At 32.6% G+C, this 13,485-nt stretch overlaps 1 protein-coding gene across 1 annotated transcript in view; it reads left to right on the plus strand.

Moving 5' to 3' along the window:
* LOC134723255 (uncharacterized) overlaps nucleotides 1-13,485 on the plus strand; it is a 143,813-nt gene that overhangs the window by 116,715 nt on the left and 13,613 nt on the right. The window contains exons 10-11 of the mRNA XM_063586876.1: nucleotides 761-844; nucleotides 4,394-4,438. Coding sequence (XP_063442946.1) covers nucleotides 761-844; nucleotides 4,394-4,438 — 129 coding nt within the window. The remainder of the gene's footprint in view (nucleotides 1-760; nucleotides 845-4,393; nucleotides 4,439-13,485) is intronic.

A 13,485-nucleotide genomic window follows, 5' to 3' on the forward strand; every position in this document is an offset into this window, starting at 1 on the left:
AGCCTCCAGTTTTTTAGCTTATTTTTGATATGTGAGACTACTATCATGTTTGTGTCCACATGTGTTATTGAAATTGCAGATTTTTCAACTTTTTGAGACAGGGCCATTGGTGTTGCTCTGACACATGTAGTTGGAATAAGGGAAAGAGGGAGATGAAAAAAAATTGGAGAAAGGGAGGGGGGATTCAATTTTTCTCATTTCAGATTTCAGAAAATAAAAATAAGATTTCTTCAAATATTTTTTTGGAGAGAGAGAGTATTAATATTCAACAGCATAGTGAATAGCTCAACAGCAAAAAATAAATAAAAATCATTAGACCACATTCATTCTGTGTCAGAAACCTATGCTGTGTCAACTATTTAATCACAATCCAAATTCAGAGGTGTATCCAGCTTGAACTAGCCCCAAATGTTCAGGGTTCAACCTCTGTGTCGTATAAAGCTGCGCCCTGCGGATCATCTGGTTTTATTAGTTTATAAGATAGTCAAGACTTGTTCAAAGGATAGTAAATGAAATGTTTGTTCACTTTTCTATTTATAGCTAAAATCTGATATTGCTTTTAATGTACTTGTGGCTGAATCTACAAACAATGATATTTTCAAAATAGAGGTCTTAACTTGCTTAATATCGTCCTTACCTTAATCTATTCACAGTAAGTCATTTCAAATCAAAAAGAAAGAACATTTAGCCACTTTTTTTGTTGGCGAGTCAACATTCTCAAGTTTACATATTCATGGTATTGGTTATCTTTATATTTTAGGGAAAGACATTGATTTTAAAGATATTCTCCTTCTGCTTTCCGGTGTATTCACATATGGAATAGCAGTATTTCTTCTTTGTAAAGGTATTTATACATTAATTAATGACATTAACGAAAACACATGCATTAGTTGTTTACTAAAGAGAGAAATTAAGTGTTTGGAGCTAAACCAGACTTGATTTCAATTATAAAGGTATTGTGTGCTGGAGGAATTTCAGAATTAACAGTCTGGCCGGATAAGTTGAAAATAGATAATCTTCCTATTACAGACAGAATGCAAATGAAAACCCTGCCTATAAACATTAACAAAATGCAGATAACAATTGTAATTCTCTGTCCTGAGTGTTCTTGTGCTTATTTGTACTGTATTCCTGTCACATAAAATTATCATTTTACATGTATTTCTAACATTGCAAAACAAGCAGAAGGTTTGACTAGCCATAAAACCAGGTTCAACCCACAATGTTGTATGCCCCATGGGTGCATCAACTTTTACCATTGTTCCAACGTTGGTTTCTGTTCTCTAACTGAAGATTTATTCAACCATATGTTATTAAAATATTACACAAAGCTTATTACAAGAAAAAAAACAGATTAAGTTTGAATTTTGAAGGTGTTACTTTTACTGTTAAAGAGTTATGCCCCTTTACAAATGAAAAAAAAATGCTGGATATTATTGGTTTCTGTTCTCTAACTTTAGTTTGTCTCAACCAAATTTAATGAAACTTTTACACATGATACAGATTGAGTACAAAGGTAGAAATCTTTTTTTAAGTATAGGATTTCACAATATTTTTCTTTAAATTGACTTTATCATATACTAAATAATAAAATAGAAAATTTTTAAATTGAGGTCACCGTTCATTTAAGCCTTCAGAGGAAGCACACATTTTTGTAAAGATACCTTTTTTTTTTAACTAATAGAAGAATTAGAGGTAATATGGAAATGAAAAATGAACTGAATTACAGAAATTGCTTAAATTTTACAATAGTTTAGGTAGAATACAGCTTATTTGAGAAAAAAAATGTCATTTTTGCAAAAATAGGGAGATAATTTGGAGCTTTTTCGATGACATACATGTTAAAAGTCATTTGGGGCTAAATCAAATTGATTTGTTGTTAAATTTTTGTACCATATTAGTGTAACAACCAATAAAGTTATAAATAATATATGTTTTAAAAAACAAACAAAATTGCTGAAATTTTTGTACCTTTTTTGGAGCCTCCTTAAATACAAATTGAACAAAGAATAAAAAAACGATAGAAATTTATTAATTTTGAATGTCTTATTAGAACCTATAATATATTTTCAAAAACATTTAAGAGAAATAGACTTCTATTTAATGTTTTAATTGAAATTTATAAAAATGTATTGAACAAATGTATTACCAACCGTGCAAAGACTGTATAGCCAGTCAAGGTCGTTAAAGGTATAAAACCCCTTATTCATAGCCCCATTGCTTTCTATGTTAAATTCTGAAATTTCAAGCATTAATGACTGCTTTGTCTTAAGTTCAAACAAAGTGGCAGTTATTTCATGTCAAAACTGTACCTTATCATGACTTGTGCTGAGAAAATCAACATACCTTTAATTGTATATTATAGGGTTCCCAGAAGTTTGATTACAAAAACAAGAACTTCTGATCTTAACAACAGGCCAAATGTGCCCTCCTATCAAAATTTCATATACTTCTTTATTAATATTGTTTAACCCTTTCACGTTCCGTCAAATTGGACGTAAACTTATGGAAAGACACTATCAAATTTCAATCGCATATGGCATTCGCACTGAAGCTGACACAAAGGTTGTTTTGGGTCCATTTGAGAGATAATTGATTAAATATTTAAAAGAAATAATTATATCAGAAATTTTGTCTTTTGAAGTCACGTGTTATCTGTCCAAAAGTCACGTGATTTGCGGAAAAAAAGTACAAAAATACAAAAAAGGTCGTTTGGAGACTTTTATAATGGCTAATAGGATATAGTTTTGGTGTCAAAGCAATGTCCTAAGTCTGATAGAAACACGAAAGTTACCATTATGGTATAGATGGGGGAAATATGTGCTGTATGCCTTCCAAACGTTGATGCCGGCAATATGCAAAATAACGGATTTTAGCCGTTTTTTCGTCAAAAATCGTATCCTTGACACAAATTTCAGGTTAAATTATGTTTATTCAAGCAGCACATAGAATTTTGACTTTAAAAGTAAAGATTCAATGAATTACCAATAATTACTTTGGTGTTTTGGGCCTATGATGTTTTAGTTTAAAGGGGGTTTGGGGGGGGGGGGTGCAATTAGGACACACATTATTTAAAAACATACAAACATTGTTTTTAATTTGAGTTTTGTATGTATTCATGAACCTCTTTTAGAAATTGAAAGTAAAGTTAAGTTAAGTTACATTTAATTAATATAGGAAATTATTTTTTCACCCCCGGCTTTGAGGTTCGAACATGCAATCTTCCTGCTGTGGGCTAGTGCAGCTTCCCACTGAACCACGGGAGTTCCAGTTTAAAATATTGAAATTTTAGTAGTTAACTGTTCCATTCACGAAGTGAGAGTTAACAAATGATCAGTCTGTTTTCTTTAGAAATTAAGTCTTGATATAACATATAATTGTTGTAAATCCCATCATTTTGAGCAAATATAGGATGATAACATACTTTAGTCTGCCATTTTTTTCTTAACTTTTGCCGGTTTCTTTATTTCAACAAAGGTGTTTTCGGCATTACCATAACCAGGCACTTCAGAAACAATGTTCTGTTACATCTATTTCAACTTCGAAAAAAAAAAATCATGACTTTTTGTCTTTATTTGTCTCTTTTTCAAATAATTTGGAAAATACTGACCACAAATTGAGAGTGCATTTCAAGTAAATGATTGCGTTGGTACACTTGCAATCACTTATTTCACTTGGGTACAAGTTTTAATCATACTATGAACAGTTTCCTTTAAAAATACACGGCGAAGTTAATAAAAAAAAGTTATATTGCCCCCAAAATCAACAGTATATTTTCCCAAACTCTACGGAAATATTGTGTTCAAAATTAAAAAAAACCCACGGTTTTCACAGGAGAAAACGTTGTTCGTTAGGGGCGATTTGATACCAAACTGTACTAGGAAGAGGTGTTAAACACCACGAATCACCAAGCTGTGATATAGGGGATTGATTTGAGCCATCCACCACTTCTGTACGTCAATAAATGTCAAAGATTCAATACTTTACGCAAGCTAGTTGCCCAAAAATATAGCCCATCGGTACCAGAGTACCGATGGGAACAGGAAGGGGTTAAATAAATCTTTCAACAAGGGTTCTACAGTGATTCCAAGTCCCCAAGCTTTCATTGGTACAAAAACTACGCCAATATATCCACTATTGACAAAGATACATCTGTGCGAAGGAACTATTTTGTTTAAAATATGTACTACTTTCTTGTATGTTCTCTCAGCAGACTGGTCCTGAATTAGTGGTTCTACACATAAAAAATTCCATCATCATGTTTTAAGCTGACCCTGTAAGGGCTGTATAGCCAGTCAAAGTTGTTGAAATTTGCTCACATAATCTGAGACTTTTGATAATTTTATTGTTTGATCCTTATATCTGAACTGTAGTCTCAATAAAATAATTATAGATTGGCCAACTGAAGAGGAGAATAATCCAAAGAAAAAGACACAAGGTATGTAAAAATATTTGTTTAACAAAATTAATGAGAACTATGAGAACTTCCTCTGTGACGTCCGAATACTTTTAGTTTTCGCACTCTAACTTTAGTAAAATTGAATAGAAATCTATGAAATTTTAAAACAAGGTTTATAACCACAAAAGGAAGGTTGTGATTGGTTTCAGGAGTTTTGGTCCCAACATTTTAGGAATTGGGGGCCAAAAAGGGTCCAAATAAGCATTTTCTTGGTTTTCGCAATATAACTTAAGTTTAAGTGAATAGAAATCTATGAAATTTTGACACAAGGTTTATAACCACAAAAGATAGGTTGGGATTGATTTTGGAAGTTATTGTTCAAACAGTTTAGGAATTAGGGGCCAAAAAAGGGCCCAAATAAGCATTATTCTTGGTTTTTGCACAATAACTTAAGTATAAGTTTATTAAAATCAATGAAATTTAAACACAAGGTTTATGACCACAAAAGAAAGGTTGGGATTGATTTTGGGAGTTAAGGTCTGAACAGTTTAGGAATTAGGGGCCAAAAAGGGGCCCAAATAAGCATTTATTTTTGTTTTTTTTCACCATAACTTAAGTATTAGAAAATAGAAATCTATGAAATTTAAACACAAGGTTTATGACCATAAAAGGAAGATTGGGGTTGATTTTGGGAGTTTTGGTCCAAATAGTTTAGGAATAAGGGGCTCAAAGGGTCCAAAGTTAAAATTTGTTTGATTTCATCAAAAATTGAATAATTGGGGTTCTTTGATATGCCAAATCTTACTGTGTATGAAGATTCTTAATTTTTGGTCCCGGTTTCAAATTGGTCTACATTAAGGTCCAAAGGGTCCATATCAAACTTAGTTTGATTTTAACAAAATTCAATCCTTGGGGTTCTTTGATATGCTGAATCTAAAAATATACTTAGATTTTTGATTATGGGCCCAGTTTTCAAGTTGGCCAAAATGGGGGTCCAAAATTAAACTTTGTTTGATTTCATCAAAAGTAGTATACTTATATTTCTACATGAAGATAACTTCAAATGCAAAATATTCTTAAGCTTGAAAATGTGTTTGTTTTAAAAAAATAAATAATGTGAAAAGTTAGATTAAAGGGTGTTTGAAATTTCCGGATATTATGTCAATGGGGGACACATATTCGCTGTTTTTACACATCTATTTAAAACCAAATTACTGCAGCTTTAAGCAATTTTTATTAAATCAATCAAAATTAGGGCATTCAGTCAAATAATTACTTAGAAATACTTCTTTGAAATCTTATTTTTTATTCAGGAAATTGACCGAAAATCATTGTCCGTTTTTCGGTCATTTTTGGTAGGAGCCACAATTTTGTCTTAGTTTAAAAAATAATCATATTTGTAATAAAAATATAATTTACCGGTACGTTTCTTCCATTTAAGCCATCCTTTGAAGTTTTTACACCTAAAAATCATAAAACCGCGTAATTGTGTCCCCGGCGAATATGTGCACCCCACTCTATGTAGATTCTTAATTTTTGGTCATGTTTTCTACATTAAAATTCCAAAGGGTCCAAAATCAAATTAAGTTTGATTTTAACAAAAATTGAATTCTTGGGATTCTTTGATATGCTGAATCTAAACATGTACTTAGATTTTTGATTATGGGCCCAGTTTTCAAGTTGGTCCAAATCAGAATCCAAAATTATCATATTAAGTATTGTGCAACAGCAAGAAATTTTCACTTGCATAGTATTCAGCAATAGCAAGAAATCTTCAATTGCACAGTATTGTGCAATAGCAAGAAATTTTCAATTGCACAGTATTGCACAATAGCAAGAAATTTTCAATTGCACAGTATTGGGCAATGGCAAGTATTTTCAATTGCACAGTATTGGGCAATGGCAAGAAATATCTAATTGCACAACATTGTGCAATAGCAAGAAATTTTCAATATTCTTTGAAAATTTGAGTTATCTTTCTTTGTCCAGAATAGAAGTTGAATCAACTTAAATCATTGTTTTATACAATGTACAATGTATATGCACTTTTACTACCAACTGATAAATTAAAACAATCTTTACCATTCAGTGATAACAAGCTCTTTTTTACATTTTAATATTTTATAATGTATTTAAATGAGTAGTTATTGTTAGGGGCCATTAGAAATTTGAATTGAGATCAGTTTTGGAATAAAGGAAAGGGGGATGTGATTTTTTTTTTATTAATATTCAACAGCATAGTGAATTGCTCAAATACAAAACAAAACTTTTAAGTTCATTAGACCACATTCATTCTGTGTCAGAAACCTATGCTGTGTCAACTATTTAATCACAATCCAAATTTAGAGCTGAATCCAGCTTGAATGTTGTGTCCATACTTGCCCCAATTGTTCAGGGTTCAACTTCTGCGGTCATACAAAGCTGCACTCTACAGAGCATCTGGTTTAGCAGTTAAGCTGCCTTACGCCAGCGCCTTAGATTTGTGTTCTTCACAATAATTGCTGAAATATGTGCCATTGTTATTATCTAGCTGGCTGTTACCTGTATGTTATTATACCCCCACTTTAAAAAAGGGGGGGTATACTGTTTTACCTCTGTCTGTCCGTCCCTCAGTCCGTCCCATGAAACTTTCGTCACATTTTCTCAGGAACTACAATACAAGGATTTCTGAAATTTGGTTTCAGGGTTTATCTAAGTCAGCTATACTGTGTGATGCGTTTTCAGATTGATCACCTGACAACTTCCTGTTTACCGAACACTTGTATGATTTTACACATGATAGCCAAGTTGAAAATTTTTGTCACATTTTTCTCAGGAACTACAATACAAGGATTTCTGAAATTTGGTTTCAGGGTTTATCTAAGTCAGCTATACCGTGTGATGTGTTTTCAGATTGATCACTTGACAACTTCCTGTTAACCAGGCCCGTAGCCAGGAATTTCCAAAGGGGGGTTCGTTTGACTCACAAACTCGACTTTAACAGTCACAATTCGAACAGAACATCGACTTTAACAGTGCTTAATAGTTTTCAAGGGGGGGTTCGTCCGAACCCCCCCTGGCTACGGGTATGTTAACCGAACACTTGTATGATTTTACACTTGATAGCCAAGTTGAAAATTTCCGTCACATTTTTCTCAGGAACTACAATACAAGGATTTCTGAAATTTGGTTTCAGGGTTTATCTAAGTCAGCTATACCGTGTGATGTGTTTTCAGATTGATCACTTGACAACTTCCTGTTAACCGAACACTTGTATGATTTTACACTTGATAGCCAAGTTGAAAATTTTCGTCACATTTTTCTCAGGAACAACAATACAAGGATTTATGAAATTTGGTTTCAGGATTTATCTAAGTCAGCTATACTGTGTGATGCGTTTTCAGATTGATAACTTGACCACTTCCTGTTTACCGAACACTTGTATGATTTTACACATGGTAGCCAAGTTGAAAATTTTTGTCACATTTTTCTCAGGAACTACAATACAAGGATTTCTGAAATTTGGTTTAAGGATTTATATAAGTCAGCTTTACTGTGTGATGCGTTTTCAGATTCATCACTCGACAACTTCCTGTTTACCGAACACTTGCATATCTTTACACTATTAATATTATCCACTTGCAGCGGGGGTATCATTAGTGAGCAGTAGCTCACAGTTTCACTTGTTTATACTGTAAACTGGGAAATTTTCGCGCCGTCTTTATTTCGCGATATACTTACACGATCCTAATTCGCGCCGTTTTGAATTTGCGATTTCCCAGTGGCCTAGATACATATTTTCGTAAATGATTTGGAAAGTGAACAGCTTTACATTTATCTTAAATAAATGATAAAATCAATCAGACATCTTTTGTTTTCGATTCATTAATGTTAAAGTAGATTAAAGGTTTGGCATGTTTCAATGCTCGTAAAAACATCTACACAATAATAGAAAGGTAAACCTTATTAGGAATAAATTAAAATAAAAAGCTGTCAGCATTAATGCTATTTAATCGATCTTTTGATCTGATAAATCTTTGTAGTAGATTCAACGAGGTGATACCTTTATTACTGATTGACAGGTGTCATTAACATAATTTTAATGAGTGTTGTTTACATAACAATATCTGTAATGTTCACTTCAGTGTAATAACTGATTTGAGTTAAAACACGACTTTTAACATTGCTTTTCATTAAGAGATAAAGCTATAATTTAATTTATATATTTGTCGTCTTTGAAATCTGTGTTATACAGTAGTCCTATAGATATTCTATTCATATACATAGATATAAGAAGATGTGGTATGAGTGCCAATGAGGCAACTCTCCATCCAAGTCACAATTTGTAAAAGTAAATGTAATTAAAAGAGTTTTTCCTTGATATTTTCGCGGTCGTTTTATTTTCAGGTTTCACTTCTTATCGCGAAAATAGCGAAAATAAAACTACCACGAAAATTTCCCTGTTTACAGTAACTAATTGGAGTTTTTTTCATCCTGTTATTTCTGGATTACCCTTAAACGATTGTCGAACTTCCCAAATCTTTTGAAGTTGCACAAAGGAAGAAGTGATGAATAGAAATCTGTATGTTGTTTATTATCCCATATGCTTCTTGCTACGATGTCAAAGACCAATTGTATGAAATATTTCATGGCCGCAAATCTGTAACTACAAGCTGTTTATATTTCCCAAATGACAAAATGTGCAGGAATGTTGTTCATGTTCAACAAATCTATATGATAGAGGAAGTAGTTACATATATCTAGGTTGGCGGTAATTTTAACTTATCTTGCCAAGTAAGGTTGTTGTTATTATGCCCCACCTACGATAGTAGAGGGGCATTATGTTTTCTGGTCTGTGCCTCCGTTCGTTCGTCCATCCCCCTTCAGGTTAAAGTTTTTGGTCGAGGTAGTTTTTGATGAAGTTGAAGTCCAATCAATTTGAAACTTAGTACACATGTTCCCTATGGTATGATCTTTCTAATTCTAATGCCAAATTAAAGTATTGACCCCAATTTCAGGGTCCAGTGAACATGTAAAATGATAGTGCAAGTGGGGCATCCGTGTACTATGGACACATTCTTGTTTTATGAATGAAACAGGTTCAGAAATTGATGTTGATGGGATGTTTTAAGTAATGTGGACAAATTGAACAACTCATCCCAGAGACAAGTCAGACCAAATCCACTTGAACCTTCTAAGAAGGCATCTCCGATCATTTTTCATATTTACTTAGGGTTTCATAAAATGTTAGACTAGCCACTAATCTTTTGTTTGTGCATTGGGGTCTTTTTAGGGGTATTGTGAGGGGCCTGAAGAAGGGAGGGGTTTACTATAGAACCATATGGGATTTAATTTTTTTTAATTTTCAAATGACTAATTCTCAAAAACAAAGTGATAGACACACACGGTCTTCAGTAATGAAATTATGACAATAAAAAAAATCAAATAGAATATAGGGTGAGTCACTGGGGGTCATCCCAACCCCCTTCAATTTGAAAATGTACTTTTATCTTATAAACTGTGGCAATTCCCATCCCTTAACAATATATATACTTGTAAGAGACAATAAAACAAATCAAATGAAATAAAAGGGGAGTCACTGGGGACACCCCACCCTCTCCTGTTTGATAACTTGTAAACAGTCAAGATCCCCTCCCCTAAAGCATATATAATCATGTATGGGATAATATAACAAATCTAATGAATTAATTTGAAGGTCCCTAGGGTCACCCACCCCCTCCTGTTTGAGAACTTGGAAATGGTTGAGTACCTCACCCCTAAACCACATATATTCATGTATGGGACAATATAACAAATCAAATCAAATAATGGGGTCATCCCACTACCTCCTAATTGAGAACTTGTAAACGGTCAAGATACCAACACCTAAACCATATTTATTCCTGTTCGTCATTTCAAACATATTTGATGGAAATACTGGGTCAATCTCCTAGGTGTCACATATGCATATCACTTTACTAGACCAAACCAATATGAACTGGATTTTGTAACGGCATTCTGTTACAATTATTTCTTTTTATTATAAAATTTTATTGATGCAAAAAATGAGTCTAGGTTAATTGAATTTACTTTAATTATTTATTGAATTATTTCTGGGCCTATAATAAGTTTTTGGTCAAGGTCTTATTTTAAAACAAAATTAAACTTTTAACCCCATTTTCATGGTCCACTGAACATAGAAATTAAAAGTGGGAGTTTCAGGTTAAAGTTTTTGGTCAAGGTAGTTTTTGATGAAACTGAAGTCCAATCAACTTGAAACTTAGTACACATGTGCCTTATGATATGATCTTTCTTATTTTAAAACCAAATTAGACTTTTGACCCCATTTTCATGGTCCACTGAACATAGAAATTAAAAGTGTGAGTTTCATGTTCAAGTTTTTGGTCAAGGTAGTTTTCGAAGAAGTTAAAGTCCAATCAACTTGAAACTTAGTACACATGTTCCCTTTTGGTTGATCTTTTTACTTTTAAGGCCAAATTAGATTTTTTACCCAATTTCACGGTTCATTGAACATATAAAATGATAACGTGAGACAGGCATCTGTGTACTTCGGACACATTCTTGTTTCAATCTTTAAAAAAAATTGAAGCAACACTGCCCGTTTTCATAATTACGTTTTCCTTGGTTTTTGTCGAGCCTTCGACTTTAGTCGAAAAAGCGAGACTAAGTGATCCTACATTCCGTCGTTGGCGGCGTCCACAAACATTCACTCTATGGTTAAAGTTTTTGAAATTTTAATAACTTTCTTAAACTACACTGGATTTCTACCAAACTTGGACAGAAGCTTGTTTATGATCATAAGATAGTATCCAGAAGTAAATTTTGTAAAAATAAAATTCCATTTTTTCCGTATTTTACTATTAATGGACTTAGTTTTTTCTGCGGGAAACATAACATTCACTCTGTGGTTAAAGTTTTTAGAATTTTAATAACTTTCTTAAACTATCCTGGGTTTGTACCAAACTTGGACGGAAGCTTGTTTATGATCATAAGATAGTATCCAGAAGTAAATTTTGTAAAAATAAAATTCCATTTTTTCCATATTTTACTTATAAATGGACTTAGTTTTTTCTGCGGGGAAACATAACATTCACTCTGTGGTTAAAGTTTTTAGAATTTTAATAACTTTCTAAAACTATCCTGGGTTTGTACCAAACTTGGACAGAAGCTTGTGTATGATCATAAGATAGTATCCAGAAGTAAATTTTGTAAAAAGATAAATCCATTTTTTCTGTATTTTACTTTTAAATGGACTTAGTTTTCTGCGTGGGAAACATTACATTCACTCTGTGGTTAAAGTTTTAAAAATTTTAATAACTTTCTTAAACTATCCTGGGTTTGTACCAAACTTGGACAGAAGCTTGTTTATGATCATAAGATAGTATCCAGAAGTAAATTTTGTAAAAATAAAATTCCATTTTTTTCCGTATTTTACTATTAATGGACTTAGTTTTTTCTGCGGGAAACATAACATTCACTCTGTGGTTAAAGTTTTTAGAATTTTAATAACTTTCTAAAACTATCCTGGGTTTGTACCAAACTTGGACAGAAGCTTGTGTATGATCATAAGATAGTATCCAGAAGTAAATTTTGTAAAAAAGATAAATCCATTTTTTCCGTATTTTACTTTTAAATGGACTTAGTTTTCTGCGTGGGAAACATTACATTCACTCTGTGGTTAAAGTTTTAAAAATTTTAATAACTTTCTTAAACTATCCTGGGTTTGTATCAAACTTGGACAGAAGCTTATTTATGATCATAAGATAGTATCCAGAAGTAAATTTTGTAAAAAATATAACTCCATTTTTTCTGTATTTTACTTTTAAATGGACTTCAGATTTTCTTCCAGTTAACATTGCATACAGTCTGCAGTTAAAGTTTTCAAACCATTTATTAGATTCATTAACTATCCTAGATTTTTACCAAACTTGGACAGAAGCTTCTTACAATCATAAGATAGTATCAAGAGGAATATTTTTATTGATTTTTTTCCTCATTTTTGTTTAGCCTGCAATTTACAGCAAAAGTAGGCGAGACACTGGGTTCCACGGAACCCTTACAAATTTTTGGTTAACTGCCTACAGCGCATACGGTGCTTTGTGTTTTTTCATGCTTGAAGATATTGACTTTATATTTGGGGTATTATTTTATCATAACAAGCTGCAGAACAAATTGGAATTTTGTTTTGGTCTGATAATTTTGTGAAGAGTAATGGTCCTTTGACTTAGAAAATTAAATAAAATTTTCAGTTTGCCACATGGTTTTTTGACATTCTTCAATCTTGAAGATATTGATTTGCAAATTAGTTGATAAAATTGAGAATGGAAATGGGGAATGTGTCAAAGAGACAATAACCTGACCATAGAAAAAAACCAACAGCAGAAGGTCACCAACAGGTCTTCGATGTAGCAAGAAATTCCCGCATCCGGAGGCGTCCTTCAACTGGCCCCTACACAATAGTTATATCATGACAAGTAATAGTTCAAGTTTGAATTTTGTTCTGGTGTGATAATTTTGTGCAGAGTTATGGACTTTGTGTTTAGAAAATTCAATTAAATAATCAGTTTTCAACACTTTTTTCGTCATGCTTTAAGATCAAGCTACAGGAAATTCTTTCACACAACTTTGGTCAATTTGAATTTGAAATAACCTAAAAGTTGGTGCCCTTTTTCCCCAAAAAATTGTCCAAATCGCACTAGCATCAATGAACTTGTTCGACTGTTTGATGTGTTTCCCTCGGTTTTAGTTTGTAACACAGATTTGTTTTCTCCCAATCAATTTACGACTTTCAAACAGCGGTATACTACAGTTGCCTTCATTTATTCATCACATTTTCTTCAAAAATTTTGTTTCTTCACATTCATTCTATGTCAGAAACCTATGCTGTGTCAACTATTTAATCACAATCTAAATTCAGAGCTGTATCCAGTTTGAATGTTGTGTCCATACTAGCCCCAACCGTTCAGGGTTTGACCTCTGGGGTTGTATAAAGCTGTGTCCTGCATTTGGTTGTTATTTTCTTGAATATTATTATAGATAGAGATAAACTGTAAACAGCAATAATGTACTGCAAAGTAAGAACTTAA

This window comes from Mytilus trossulus, chromosome 6 (genome assembly GCF_036588685.1).
Source record: "Mytilus trossulus isolate FHL-02 chromosome 6, PNRI_Mtr1.1.1.hap1, whole genome shotgun sequence".
Taxonomy (NCBI): Eukaryota; Metazoa; Mollusca; class Bivalvia; order Mytilida; family Mytilidae; genus Mytilus; species Mytilus trossulus.